This window comes from Melozone crissalis, unplaced genomic scaffold, assembly GCF_028551555.1.
Source record: "Melozone crissalis strain CALT ecotype California unplaced genomic scaffold, PUWL_Pcris_2 ptg000027l_1, whole genome shotgun sequence".
NCBI lineage: Eukaryota > Metazoa > Chordata > Aves > Passeriformes > Passerellidae > Melozone > Melozone crissalis.
This window is the reverse complement of record NW_026535805.1, coordinates 45,507,373-45,523,255: the sequence shown is the minus strand read 5'-3', so window position 1 is coordinate 45,523,255 and position 15,883 is coordinate 45,507,373. Positions and strand designations below refer to the sequence as shown.

General features: G+C 39.1%; 1 protein-coding gene across 1 annotated transcript in view; it reads left to right on the top strand.

Moving 5' to 3' along the window:
• CLVS2 (clavesin 2) overlaps positions 1-15,883 on the top strand; it is a 52,099-nt gene that overhangs the window by 26,214 nt on the left and 10,002 nt on the right. Inside the window, exon 3 of the mRNA XM_054279452.1 lies at positions 14,282-14,392. Within this exon, the coding sequence (XP_054135427.1) occupies positions 14,282-14,392 (111 nt within the window). The remainder of the gene's footprint in view (positions 1-14,281; positions 14,393-15,883) is intronic.

The window sequence follows — 15,883 nt, the reverse complement described above, 5'->3', positions numbered from 1 at the left end:
GAACTCAGATGATGAAGACCTGATGGCTGAGAAAGTAATAATGATGCATATTTTGCATGGAGAATCGTTCATATCTTGCAGCCATTTCTAGTCACCATTACACCTATACAGAATATGGACAATAAAAATTTCAACAGGGATGATAGGTGTACACCAATGTAGGAGCATTGGTGTAATACCAATTTTTGTAAAAAAAAGCTATTCAGTAGAGGTCACTGTAGTGAGCAAAAACATCTCTCAGGCGTCCTTACTGTGTATTTACACAATAGACCTCATAATGCTTGAGTAGCCACTCTGTTTAATTAATGGTATTTAAAAGGTTTAATCTGTGTGATGAATAGAATTTTAAAAATCCATAGCTAACTTTTGAAAGGGAATATGTTTATTTTTTATGAGGCATAATAATTTAAAATTGCTTCATATTTTCTTGAGTTTCTTGCTGAGTATAACTATGTACTAATAAAACAGACATGCCCAGGGCTGCACACTTCTGCTGTAGTGGCTGTGCCCTGACTATTATTATTTTTGTTAACCTAAGCATATAGCTAGATTCAAAGGTCATTTTGGAAACAGTGTTTGATCTCTGTTTACCTTCCAGATTGTTTGGGAGAGGGACGGTGGCTGTGACTTACTCTAACAGTTTCACAGTGTAGATAAATGAGTTTCTCCTCCATGAATGTTTCTGGGCACTGTTAATTGCGGAGTGTAGATTCTGCTTGAGATTTTGTAGAATGTTACTTTGTGTATCTTGGTGCCTCTTATGGTACATTTCATTAGGGAAAATGCCTGGCTCTGTAGCTAGAAATGATGGAGTACACCCGATACAATCATACTGCAAGGCCACAGTGAGTTGAAGCAAGTGAGCTGTATGTGAAGAACATTGCTTGGGAGATCTTTGATGAGCCTGCACTCACCCCTGCAGGCTGATGTAGCAGGATTGGAATGTCACAGAGTTAGTCAGGCTCATCAGACCCACTTGCTATAAACTCTTACTCATAGTGATGACATGATCACATCTTACATTGGGTAAGTTGTCGTGTCTGGTGTTTTCTCATTCTTGATGACACTTTGAGGCAGTTAATGCTGCTGTAAAATGCTGGAGTCAGCTGAAAGTACAGAGTGGATTTAGATATGCAGAATGAGATTCCTTGAGTTGTTACTTGACCAAGGCATTGATGTTAACGCTTCTCTGTCTACAATGGCGCCATGGGACTTTATATACCCAGAAATGGTCAAGAACCTTCATTACTTTTTTCCTGCTGTGAGCTGGCAGCTTCAGTGAGCACACCAACTGTTCAGTTGTGCTGGAATTTTGGGGCAGAGTTGAGCCAGAGGAGAAGAACCAATTACTGAAGTGCCAACAACCATTGGGCATCAATCCTGGAGGTTGTTCTGCATGGCCTCACTTTGCAGGTGAGGTCTGTCACAGTCACAGGACTGGGTGATGAAATTTTGCAGCAGTGTGACAGCTTAAAATAACAGAGCAATCTGTTTGAATACTGAGGATGTCTTGGGACACACAGGATTGTGCTTGTCTATGATTTATTGCATCACATAACTCTCCATATCAGATCTGCATGAAATTCAATTCCTTTTCCTGGTGTAAGCTTGTGTTGTGTAAGATCCCAGCAAGTAACAGAATGATATCTTTTAGAATAGCTCCAAGATGCTGCATTCTTATCCACAGAAACATAGGCTATAGTTCTTCTAAAAACTTAAGTAGAAACATTATAGCCTTTGACTCCAAAGCCTTTCTAAGAAGAATCCCAAATTTTCCATAACAACTAAAATAAAATGTTTATGTAAAGTATCTCTCTTCTAGGAATTTTTTATTTGAAAAGTATCAAACAGGTCAAAATGGAAGTGTTTAATTTTGGGAAAGCTGCCAGCATTGAGTGGAGCATTCAGGTCCTCATTTACCTCTAGGCTGTATCTGTTCCTCTCTCCAGGAGACACTGTTGTGCACTGTAGGAAAAAATATTTCAACCAAATAACATTGACTTTGTAAGGAAATGGAAGCTTAGAGCACTCAAACTACAGCTCCTGGGGGGCAGTAGCAATAGCTAGCAAGAATTCTGAGATAATTTCCCCCCTGCCTTTTTTTTTTTTTTACATCTACCTTCCTTTTTTCCTTCCCTCCCTCCAGTGAACTCAAATTCTAAGGTAGCCTTTGCATTTTGTATACTGGCAGATTTAACTGCTGCATTCTTGTCACACAACATTTAAATATTCATGCTGCCTTTAATTTTAGTGCTGAAAGATTGTAGTGGATACGATGATGCGGGAATTTGGGCTCAGAAAATGGAAGATTTTTAATGCTTCGGCTACATGTGAAGGTTTATCAGCCAGACTCCAAAATGAGCAGAGCTGACTGAAGTACTGCTTTAAATGATCTATTTCAGTAAATATGCAGCCAGGATCTTCAAATGGCTAAGCATACAGCTGGTGTCTGATGTCCAGAATGTGGCTCAAAATGTAGTTTTTTCAGGATGAGAACAGGTATTATAAATCTATAGTGCTACACTGTACACATATATAGATGTCAGCAAATTTCTTTGTCTGAATTGCCAAAAACTAAGGTTAACAAAGAAACATGTTAAAAATCATCTTATGGTTTTTCCAGGTTGGATTTAATTACATTTAAGGAAATTTAAGTGATTTATCTGTGTTTCTTATTTCTCTATGTGCTGGCAATAGGCAGCCTGTCCCCTCACTGCCAGCATCTGACTGATTAATTGGTCTCTTGCTTGATCTGTTTTCCTTTTTGTTTATGTATAACTTGTTCTAGTGCTTTCCCTTTTTAATATGGTAGCATCAAATTTGTTTAAGGTCTGTGAACTAATGTGGATTAAAAGTCAAGCAGCAGCAGCTCTAATACATAATTGATTTACCAGTAGGGCACAAGGAACTGATTCTTGTTCCTAGATAGGAAATACCTTTTTTTCCTATGCTGATAGCCTGAGCTCTTAAATCTATGTTAAAGTGAATAGACTACTGGAAATTGCCCAATTATCCATGTTAATAATTTTTTAAGAGATTAATTTTCTGTTTGAGGCATAATGATTTTTATACACATACACACATGCACTGTTTGACACGTTCCTTTTAGATTTCAATGCAGTTCTGTTCATCGGCAATTGAAGATGTCTTATCACTAGAAAATGTGGTGCATTTTGAGTCTGTATCTGCATCCTGCTGTGACCCTGGTAATATCTAACAAAAGATTTTGCTTGCTATAACTATTTTTTCTGTACAGGTGCAAGAGCTTTGTGACACAGTCTCAACAACAGCCTGCATTTGTAGATGGAAAGGTTGGAAGAGACCGTGTCTGCTTATATTCGCATTGGCTCTGATTTTATTTCAGCTCGTCCTGTGTTGCTGAGGAATGACTCTTGCCTGTTCAGCTAGGCGGAGGTAGAGGCTTGTTTACGGTTTAATGTTTAATGATACTCTCGCTGAAGTGAGGAGCTGTGTATTCTCAGCCTCCCTCTGAGGTGCATGTGGTGGTCACAGCAGGGGCCTTTACAGCTGCAGCCTGCACGTTGCGGATGGCGGCTGCACGGCTACGGCGCTAATAATGCGGATGCGCTGGGCAGCACGGCACAATGCCCTCTCTGGGGCTCATGGATGGGAAGCAAGAGACAGCCAGCAGGGCTCTCTGCCTCCCATTCAGCCCACTCACGCATGCCATATGCCATTATCCCTCTGCTGGGGATTTAATTCTCTGGGTAGCACCAACCACTAGCACTGGAGTGACAGGAGTAGAGGAAAGCAGAATATTTAAGCCATGCTGTAGAAGAGGGCTGCAAATCAGAATGTGGCTAAATCAGAAAAGTAGAGTGGAAGGTGAGGGAGTGTAACTGTCATATTTTCTGGAAAAATCCCTTTGCCCAGGATTCTTCTACTGAGAAGCTGAGAAGCCTCAGAGAAAAAGGAAAACAATAATTATCTGATTCGCTTCTCCTGTGTTTTGCTGCTTTGGAATGTGTTTGGACATTGTTTACCAACAGGTGATCACTTCATTGGTTTCATGTGAATTGTTTTGACTTATTGGCCAATCAGTGCCAAGCTGTGTCAAGACTCTGGAAGGAGCCACGAGTTATCATTATTATCTTTTTAGCCTTCTGTAAGTATCCTTTCTCTATTCTTTAGTATAGTTTAGTATAGTATTCTTTAATATAGTATCTTAAAATAATAAATTAGCCTTCTAAGAACATGGAGGCAGATTCATCATTCCTTCCTTTGTCTGGGAACCCCGCAAATACAATAAGGGAGGGAGGGAGGATCTTTTTTACATACATTCTTACGCTTCGTGGAAAAAGTAGGTTATGCTGGTCTAGTATATTGCATTGCACTTAAGATGCTACAATTTGAATAAGGTTTTAGCAGTAGAGCAATAAACATTTTGCAATCTCTAGTTATAAACATCTGAAGATGTTACATATGCAAAAGCAATATCTTTGTAAATAATGCTATACTTAGAAAAAAGACACATTTTCAAATGCAACCACCCTTTGTTATGTTGCTAGAGCTAAGAGCAGAGCAGCAAATTTTCAATTTCAAAAAGGAAATTGAACTTCTTTCCTCGAGATGTGGTTAATGAATGGAGTTAATTTGACTGTTGCTGACTTTCCCTGGTCTGTGAGCTGCCCATGTTGCCCTCTGACATTTCTGAAAAGGTGGGTTCACTGGTGGGTGCCAGAACTGGAGAGGCAGCTCATTCCCAGCCTTTGGAAACTGAACTTGTTCAGAGTTGGGCAGACAGCTTTGGTGGTGGCTATGTTTTGTAATCCTGTTTCAAAGAGCGTGATGGATGAAATGTCACAGTTTGCAGGCAAGGTAAGCCTTTGTTTAGGTGGAGAAAGCCAAGCACATTTTTGACAGTAACTTGTTGAGTGACCTCAGCCAAGCCAAGAAGCTTGAGTAACTTGCATAGTGTAAATATTAACATCTACCAGCAAATAATTTTTAATTGCCTTTGAGGAGTCCGTCATCACACTGGTTACTTCTGCTGGTGAGGAATTTCAAAAATACCACAACTGTGGTAAGTGGTTTGGAAAATACCAGGTAAAAATACTATTTAACCTCAGTAATTTTATGTTTTTCATCAGTGTTGTTTAGAACTGTGTGCTCTTATATGGTTTCCTTATATTCAGAAGGATCCTTCTGTGTTTCAGTTTGTTCCCATGGCCTCTGATCCTGTCATTGGGCACCACTGAAAAGAGCCTGCTCCAGCTTCTTGTACCCTCCCTTCAGGTGTTTATGTACATTGCTGGGATTCCCTAGAGTTTTCTCTCCTCCAGGCTGGACATTCCCAGCTCTCTGTCTCTGTCCATAGGAGAGATGCTCCAATCCCTGAGTAATCTTCCTGGCCCTCTTCTGGACTGTGTCCAGCGTGTCTCTGTCTGCTGTGTACTGGGAAGTGCAGCCCAGACCCCGCATTCCAGACAGTTTCAGATTTGAGTTCTTTTCTCTGTGGGTATCCATGTGATGTAAGCTGCTGTTGTTGTCTCTTGCTGGGAATACATTCACATGGGTTCCACTTTTATCTTAGCAAGAAGACATCTGCATTTCTGGTTTTGATCTCCCAATTCCTTGCACATGAATTTTCAAGAGTTTCCAGAGTGTGATTTTAAGAGAGATACAACCATCACATTTCTTCATTACTGGCATATCCTGATAGCTCAGCAAACACATTAGCCTTGTCCTAGATATGTATGGTAAAACATGTAACTATTTATTTTCCCAGTTGTTGTGAATCTCTGGTTTTACTGGAAGATTTCCTCCATAAAAAGGGCGTCTCTGTCCTCCAGAGACACCCATGCTTGTATGGGTTGACAAAGACAGGGGGCTAATTTCTGAAGTTAGAATTCAACAACAATGATTTATGGTCCTCTAGAGTAATAACTTGAATGAAAGTTCTCCCTCAAACAATATTGGAACTCCCTGGATTCCCAGGCACACATTGCATGTGTGCACCACCAGCAGTCATTCAGGAGTGCAGAAGAAGAGGGAAGCTGGAGTTAGCATGCAGGAAGTAATATTTTTTAAAGCACCTTTGTAAAGATAAAGTGTAGCTGAGCAGTTCAGACTAAGGCTTTCTTTAAAGCTGAAAGGCTGAAATAAATCTTCATTCTGTACTATGACAAAGATATTGGAACTCTTTTTGGAACTCAAATTAGATTTTTCCTGTGGGGAACTGACCTCTTGAAACTATGTATGCTCCATAGTTCATGATACCTCTACTCTTAATAAAATATAATACTTATTAATGGATCTCAAGTCAGTTATTCAATTTCTTCAGTAATTTAAAGCTTAATTATGCTGCATTCCAGATCTCAGTGGCTGTCCTCAGCTGATTTTTCTCAAATCAGTATCACTCCAATTTTACGGTTCAGTTCAATTCTCAGGACTGTCATTTGCATGGAGTGACAGATTAAAATTGGATGGCTAAGATGATTATGGCTCTTAGTGCTTACTGCAGTGATGGAGATTGATTCCTCATAGTATGAGGAAACACATGGCTCATTAAATAACTCTTGAAACACTATAGTTTTCAGTTTATTGTATTGTTGTAAATTGAAACTTACAAAGGGCTAATCCAATTTTAATGCATCTTGTCTGAAACTGAGAGTTGCATTTTTGGAGTAGCTTTGAATAATAAATTTGTAGGCACTAGTTTAGAAATTCTCCATTTCTAGGGGAGAAAAAGTGAATATTATGGTAGGAGAAATGGTATGTTTTAACTCAGTAACTTACTGGCACTGGATAGCTATGCAGTGCTATTTGAAAACATGCATTTTTGCCTCTGTGCAGGATCTTTCTTCACCTTATTCATCAGCAGACCTGTGTGCCCCATTGCTTGGACAGGTTCAGATTAGCTTCTTGCAGATTTTGACAGAAGTGAATCCGGAACTGAAAATCCTTAGGCTGGGTCTGGTCTTAGGAAATTGTTAGCTGGAATGATATATGAAATTACATAGAAGATATAGGATTTGGTGTTTATTTACCCTGTTTGAGTTCAGTTTGCACCTAAAATCAGTCTTGACCTGTGACTGTAAAACATGGGTCCTCCATGCAGGAATACTTTCTATTTCTCTTTCCCTACCTTCCTGTGAAAATTTTGAAAAGGGTCTAGAGAACCAACAAGATGAATGGTTTTCTCTTGTGGATCATAGTAGGATCTTGATATCTCTCCTTGAATTGCTTTTTTATTTAATTTCTTCCGCTCCTCACTTTTATCTTATTTGTATGGTTTCTGCCTTGCCTTGTTTCTTTCAATCCCTATCTTAACATTATCCTAAAATATCCCTTTGTTCCCTGGTGCTGTTTAACCTGCTCATATTTGAAAGTGGTCAGGTACAAGGAAGGGAGGTGGTATCTGATAGCTACTAATGCTCCTCTTTGAAGTGTCCTCAGGCCTGTGGGAAGCTTTCTGCTTGATGAAAAGCATCGTGACAGTAATCCTGTGGTCAGCAGTTTGGCAGAGACCAGGGGCTGTTTGGACAGTGTCACTGACAAAAAGAGGGCAACTTCGGAACGGGGGTGGTACAAGCTGAGATGCTGGTGTGGCATTTCAGCTCTTGCTGTGCAGTCTCTGGCCAAAGAGTTCTGCCTTCAGGAGCTTGGAGTATGGAATCCTTTATGGACAGTAATTTTCCACATTATTTTTATTCCACCAGTATTATGAAAGTATTGCTACTGTATTTATTCACAGCAATTTGCAGTATAGTGTTTTTTTCTCTTTGTCTGTAATCTTAATCTAATAAGACACTCACAAGCTGCCTGGAAAACAGACTTTTTTTTTTTTTTTTCCCTATGGGAATTTGCATAGAAGAAATCACCATCTGATAATTGTCTATTGTAAAGAATAATTTTCATCACAGGGTAGAAAACAGAGCAGAAGAACCTACTTCTACCCTCCTTCTTACTCTCTTTCTGGCTTTGCTTATTTGGAAAATAGCATCAAGCTGTGAAATTTTTTGAGTTCCTTTCCCTGTTTTTAATATCTCACATTCCAAATTAAGTGTTAGAAAAGAGGCAGTGCTGATCGTTGAAAACAGTATTGTCCTTGAAAAACAGCATTTTTAATTTCTTCTTTAAAATTAAAGCCTTAATCTTCAAGGTTTAAAATAAACAAATAGGGCAAGGACCAATGTTTAAAACCCCAAGTCCCCTGTCAAAATGAAGAAACATTTCTAAAAGAATTTCCAATTTCTAATTAACACTTAAATAAGGTCAAAACCTCTTGAAGGTAATTTGTAAAGAAATAAAGTAACTTCTAATTAAATTGAAGGTTTTGCATAAAATACTTTCTTTATCAAGCCCACCTAATTAAAAATTGGAGTGATATAATCCCTTTATCCAAAGAGTGAAAGCACAACATCTATGTAGGTTTTAAATTTTATTATATTTATATATAAGCATGCAGACACATACAGTCAAATGAATTTTAAATCCCACCTAATTAATTTAAACAATATATAATTTTTATTAGTAGCATGTTGAAATGAAAGGTGGAACACTATTTGAAATTAAAACAGATACTTCAATAAAAAAAGCAATGTTCTCACTGGATGGATACCACCTCTCTTCTCTTTTCATTCAACTTAACATATTTCTATATGAGTTGTAAGATAAAATGACTAATAGAAATGAAAAGGACTGCCAAAAGTCAAATTGCTTCATTGGAAGCTTCTTAGCCAAATGACAGCATCCAGTTCTAGATAATTAAATCTTATTTTGTAGGAATATCACTGAATGATGCAATTTGCCTTTAGGTACTGTCCTTTTGGTTGAACACAGTAACAAAAATTTATTTGGGCACTTTTTGTTTGTCTTAGAAATGGCTCAACATTGTGTAATAAAAATGAAAAGCTCAGACTAGGAGAAAACAGCATGTTAGTCTTACAGAGGGAAATCACTAGTGTAGCTGTTCCAGGGTCAAGCAAAATTTCACAACCCGAGACTTCTTTTTTGGATCTGAATCTTAAAAGCACCTTAACAGAGAGGTACAGAAGGAATGTCTCCTGTTGTTAGACAAGTTGAAGCTTAGCTTCTTGAGAATTTACTAATTTTCTCAAAATGAGTTAGGGTGCCAGTCTTGTTGCATGTTTGGTGATTCAAAGCTGTCTACCAGCTTCCAATCTAGTTGTGTTCCTGGTCAGCTTTCTCTCCTTGGTTTTGAAAGGCTATTTTCTCACCTGTTATTTATTCTTCCTGGTGTGTTTAGCATCTGTTTCCTTAAAAAAATCCAACCCAAATTCTTTCAGATGCCAAATATTCACTTTCCAGTCTCCTAATCATCCAATCTCACCACTGGTTCCAGTCGTGCCTTGAGCGTAGGTGATCAGTCTTGACATTGTTTGTTTGTTTGAGGCGTTGCATGTCCTCATGTCATGGATGGATGCTGGCAGGAAATTTGGTATTAGGAATGCCTTTTTCTTTCCTACCTTTGGAGGAAGTTGCAGTTTGGTAGGAAGATGGGTGTCCTTTCCTGATGTAGATGACGGTGACTCTTGGTTCCTCTGGTAGTTCACCTCTTGGATAAGGTCGTGAACTATTCCTTCTCAGATTCTTTTCTTTCCATGAGTTTCCATAGTTTCCTCTTTAACATGCTAAAAATGAAGTTTAGTTGTGATGCGTTTTGTAGAAGAGAGACTGTTTCAGTTTCTTTCTAGTGGAGCTTTCCATTATGAAGATACTATTTTGGTAGTATCTTTTTTTCTCCCTGAAGCACCTGACTTAGCGGAAAAGCTAAAAGAGGACTAATGTATTATCTTGAGGAGTAAGTCTTACGTCACAGTTAAGATATTAGCAGTTTTGTATGCTTTCTTTGAACTTGCAATTTTTGTTATGAGGATACAGCTGTTGGAGTTTTGACTTTGTAACCTCTTGTTGTCTGCAGATGCAAAGCCTGAATTCATCAGAGCGCTCATGCTCAGCCTTAAGTAAAGGGTGTGAGCATATTCATTATGTTTGTCTAGACTGTCCTTTGAAGGATGTCTCTAGACTGTCTGCAAAAACAGTTTCACTGCAAAAAAGGACAGCAAACCCTCAAAAATAACCCCAGAGCACACATGCCCAGGCAGACTCTCGGTGTTCATATGTGGCAAGGTGTGTCCAGACAGTCTGTTTGCTGTAGATGTGCAGCTTACTTTTAAGGCTCTGATGACAATGGGCTGCCAAAGCACCTTTGGGCACACAGTGGACTCAGCAGTTTCTGAGACTACACTTCCAAAAGCTGTGCAAACAAATTTGGTTACAGTACTGGGTTCACCTAGGAGGGCTGCTTCATTTAAACTAGACTTCAGAGATTTAAATGTCGATGTTATGCTCAAGGAGTGAAGAATGCTGCGGCCTTTAAGAAGTTCTTTGATCTTTTGCATTTGGTAAAGATGGGTCATTTTTATGACAACAGTCCTGATACCATTAAGACTTACATTGGTTTTCAGTAGGAATTTGGCACTTTATTCGCATAAGTACTGTTGAAAATGTCCTATACTGGTTTTGCTGTTACTGCCTGTGCTGTAAGAGTTCCTTAAAGCCAGAGTGGAGCAGGGGACCCTCGGTGAAACCCTGAGAGCTGGCTCAGGTGATGGCTGAGCCCAGCACAGGGTGGAATGTGGTGGCTGGCAAGTGGGAACCTGGCTTCTTTGTATGTGCCAAGGGTGGTAGCAGGCAATAGCAGCTGGGCCCTTGGAGAGAAAACTTGTTGAGATAGTTTGTATAAATTATGTTTGGCAGAGAGGGTAGAATTGGTGTGCTGTGAGTGCACAGAACCATTTCACAAGAGTTGCAAACCCAGTGAGGGATGGTTCTGTGATGCTGCAAGTGCACTGGTAGTCCCCCAGTGCTGCAGAGCATAGTGTAGGGGTGTGCCTCTTCCTTGGCTGTTAATTGTCACTTGCAAGCCTCATGTCACAGGGCCTGTGGTCTCTGATAATAACTGCCTGCTTGTCTGAGTCTGTGGCATGACCATGTCACAAGCTGTGCTCACCAGAGAAAAGAAAAAGTTCTGTTCTGCTGAAGCAGAGGTTACAGTGAATGTGAAGAAAAATCCACCCACTGTGTAGACATAATTAGTTCTTTTTTGCAGTTTGGTAATACCCCATCAGATTTATTTCTTTTCCAGTCAGAAGCACAGCTCACTTTACAGCTGATCTCCATTTCTTACTGTTTTCTGGCAAGAGATTCCTTTTACTTAGAATTCATGTGATTCATGGGTTACAGGCTCATCTGTTGAAGTACAGTGTGTCTGCAGAGGCAGTTGTGACTGCCACTGTGTTTGTAACCTAATCTACATAAATCCCCAGAAGAATCACTGATTTGAAAGAAATTCCTACCTGCTCTTTATGTAAGGATGACCATCTGTCTGGCAAATCCCCATGTGGAAATCAGGTACATCTGAGAAGAGCAAGACAACCTTCTGGCACCTGTTTCTCCAGCAGATGTAGTTGCTTATTCTGCTTTTTTATTTTTCAGCAGATGCTTTTGAGATTTGCTTTTGGATCTACTTTCAGTAGCTTTTGAATACTAGTTTAAGCACTGTGTACAAAGCAGGATCATTCTGACCAAATCACCCTTTCTGGTTTTTGGCACAAATTTTTGGGGGTCCTAATTACACCTTAGGAACTGCTTCTGAATCTGGGCACCTTGGTTCAGTCACAGAGACTGATAAATACCCATCTTCTTTAGTTCCAGAAAATGCTTTCAGAATTTCTGAGAAACACTGAAGTAAACTGGCTTTTAAGATCAAGTGGCATCATCTGTTTGAGGATCATTCCACATATATTTGTGATCCTCCATGTAAATGGTTTCCAAGATGCAGAAAAAGATGGTAGATGTGTCAAAGTGGTAGTTTTTAAGGATAATCTTTTTTGTCTGCTGGAAATTTTGTATCTTTAAAAAGATACAGAGCATTCCGAGGCCACATTAGAATACAAATGCCGTTGGCAGTCTGCTCTGAATCTGCGTCTGTGCATGCCAGTTTGCCCATTGAATGTTCTTCTTCACAAATTATCCTCAGTTTCTGTGTGACTCTCAGCTCTGCTGAGATTTCTGCAGCTCTAAGTGTGTGCTCTTTTGTGCATGGTATGCAGCATGGAGCATCTGTTTTCTTTACTAGAGAGCCAGCTGTGATAATCCAAATAAACACGACCTTCTTTAGATGAATTTTATCACCTGTAACTAAAGGTTAAGGTGTCATCTGGTGATTTATCCATCCCAAATGGATTTGTTGGATCACTATGATACAAACATAATTTACTGCCTTCTGCACATCATAGCTGCATCCTCAGAATGGTGTTTGGGGATTTACAATACGGAACAGGGTGAATTATGTGTCAAATTACCAACCATCCTCTTTGACATTTAGTTAGTGCTGACAGGAATTGTGCATTTAGCAGAATGAGGCTTCTGCAGCAATCTTTTGATAGGATTGTTTTCTTTCAGAGCTGCTGTTAATCAAAAGTTTCAGGAGAAAAGCTGCAAAACAGACCATTGATTGTATTGACTTGTGCTCTGGCCAGCCAGATGTGAATAGCGTGTGTTGTGGTTGTCATCCTCCCTGTAAATTATTGTCAAGGTGCTGCCTCCTTGATGGAAAATCCAGCAAGCTGTTACAATTGGAAGGCAAGGTGTACCTTGCTGTAAAGAGCCCCTGGGTTAGGCATGCCTGACAGGATGTGGATGGATCCTTGGGGAGGAGTAAGTGACTCTTTACTTTGTTATTCCCACAGGGCTAAACACATTCGCAGAGCTAAAGAGGTTCTGTGGATATGCAGACAGTTGCACTTTTTCAAAGTATATTCCTATCTGGAATATGGAAGATTTCCTTCCTGCAGTTTCTGCTTTTCTTTTGTGACAGTTCTTGATTGGCTGGAATAGTTTATAATTCTTTTCTTGGCCATTTTGTTAGTGTGTGCTGTATTACCCTATGCTTCAAGTGGTGCTTTGCAGATTACATCGAGGCTGCTGGGTGCTTCTATAGGGCCTCCTCTCTTGTCTCCAGGGGAGGCAAAATAGGTCTGTTAGCACAAAGCACAATGTCAGACCATTTGATTGCCTCCTTTTGAGTCGTTCATCCCAGTGGCACAGTCCTGAAGATGCCTTTATTGCATCCACATAGGAGGAGGAAGAGGAGGAGGTGTAGCTGGAAAGGATGTCCTTGTTTGTTACCTGTATGGTCAAACAGGAGCTGCTGCTGCTGCAGTGAGGAACCTGGTTGTGATCTAAGAGACTGCCATGGCTGCCTATGCTGTGTCTCCTGTTGAATTAAGCTTCAGATGAAAGCCATTAATTTAGGGAGTCTGTATAACTAGGAGAACGTTCTTCACTGAGAAGGTTCTGACATAAGCCATGAAAACAAAAGGGAGCGTGCATCAACGGCACCTGTTTGCACCTCTTTCCTCCTTCCTCAGTGGTGCAACTGTAGGAAACATAGGAGCTGACTTACTGCATTGTTTGTGCATATGATCAACCAGGCAAAGACAAAATGAGGACAACACAAGGAACTTAGCAATTGTATTCCAAGACAGAGTGGCTGCCCTCCTGAAACTGCCAAACCCTGTGGCGTATTTCCTCGACTTAGAAATTGAAAATGCATATCAGAATCTTTTCCTAGTGAGTTATCTACCCCTTGTGATTTTCAGCAAGTAAAAAAGAAAAGCCATTGCTTCAATACAGATATGCTATCCTTACATTTGAGTTCCCAGAAGGCCTCTGACTAGGTAACAAGAATTACTGTCATGGATATTGCATAACGGTTTGTGCATAATGTTTAATGCAGCCTCAGTTTTATGAAATATGGATAATATTTGAGACATTCTGAATAGTAGCTTAGATTTACACTTTCTTTTTAAGGAGGAGACAAGGGACATTTTTAGCACTCTTCAATGACATTGGAAGAGTTGAGATTGTTACTATTAAAAATGAATAAAATCCATAGAAGTGGAAAAGAGAAAAATATGTTGTATAGATGGATTATGGGCAAATCATAAATGTTTAAAGCATTTCTGGAGATTAGAAATGCTGTGCCTTTATTTGAATAGCAAAGCTGTCTCAGCACACTTCCTCCACACTTACCCTGTCCAAGGTGTGTTGCTCCGTGGTGTGGAAAGTTGGAACTCAACTGAGAGGATGCAGTTTTGAATAATCTTTCTTCTTGTTTAAGGCTTATTATTAAGATGAAGGCATTCAGAACAAAAAAGGGTATTAGATGCATGTGCTACATATGTTAAGAATCAACTCAAATTTTGTGTATTTCTTTTGTGGCACACAGGACAGCTTTCCAGCTCGGTTTGGAGGAATACATTTCGTCAATCAGCCGTGGTATATCCATGCCCTCTACACAGTTATCCGGCCCTTTCTGAAGGAGAAGACACGAAAAAGGGTATTCTTCTTTTTAATTGTCCATTTCCTGGCAGTCGTCATCAGCAGATGCATCATACTCTAATAAAGTAGATTAACATGAGATATCAGCTTGCCATTGGTGGAAAATGTTTAAATATATTTGTGTTGTACAGGGTACCTTCAACTGTCTTAGGAACTTATACAATCTTATCCTTTAAGGACACAGTCAAGCAGTGCACTTAAATGTATTTTAAAACGTAAGCGTATGCTTGCTCCTGGGAGTTATATAAAAAAATACTGACAACATTACAGTTTCTATTAAGATTGTATTCAATTCAGTTCTGTTCAATTTCTGTTAAAATTATTTGTGTCTTTCTTTTAAAAACAGAGTTAGTGACTACAAAGTCCTTTCCTAGTGTGCTTTGCTTGACATTAGCATGAGCTAAAATACCCAGCTGGCATCTACTAGTATTAGTTTGCAAATACTAATTTGAATGAAAACCAATAAAAGGGAATTTGTGTGCATGCATCTGTGCATAAGCATGAGCAGCCTCCGAGATGTTACTGAATTTATACCATTTGCATCAGTGCAATTAAATTAGAGCTTGGTGGTGATAGCGTATAGAATGATATTATTTCTGTAACAGGAAATTTGTCATCCAGGAAAACACAATCAACATCGTGTACAACGGCACTACAAAGAACATGATTTTTTTTTTTTTTTCAATGGAATCAGCTCCTTAAGCAGCTCTGTATTTTTTCTCCTCAAACACACTCTGCAAGGCCACAATGATCCTTGGTGTTGAGCTGTTTTTTTACTGACAGATTATGCTTGAGAGGCCTCTGGTATTTACAGATTTTGAACTATAGATCACAAAGCCTTTTATGTAATATCTGTTATAAATATGCAAATGAAGCCCCATTTTGCAGGATTCAGTTGCACTCAGTTGACTGCAGCTTCTTCAGAGAACATTGTAGTGCCAGATCTGTCTGAGGCCTTTTCAACTCAAGTGCTGCATATGCATAACTAGCGAGTAAAGTGCAGCTCATGGGAGGGTTACAGCATTAAAAATAAGTGACAAGGCTGTTGAACATGGAGGCTTATCAGTTAGCATCTAAATTTTTATTTAGACATCTGAATCAATGGCATATATTTTCAGAAATGCTGACTTTTTACAACTGTTTTTTGTCAATACCAAATACCTATAAAAAGTAGTCAGGTGGTTAAATATTGACTTACATTTCTAAACTTAGTGTCAAAATGTGAAAGTTATGACCAGCACATAAAATTTAAAATCAACCTTAAAAAAATTATTAGATGCAGAACAAACGATTGGGAAAAAAACCCTTCAAACCAAAAGAATTCTCTTTATATTTTTTTATCAGGCTTATTATTTATCTGTTGTTTTTATCCTGAATTAGTATGTGTTTTTTTAATTTTTCATATAGATTTGCAAGTGATAGTTAAAGTCATATAAATGCAGTACTAGGCATATATAAAAACAACTGCTAAGAAGTGAAACACTTAGCT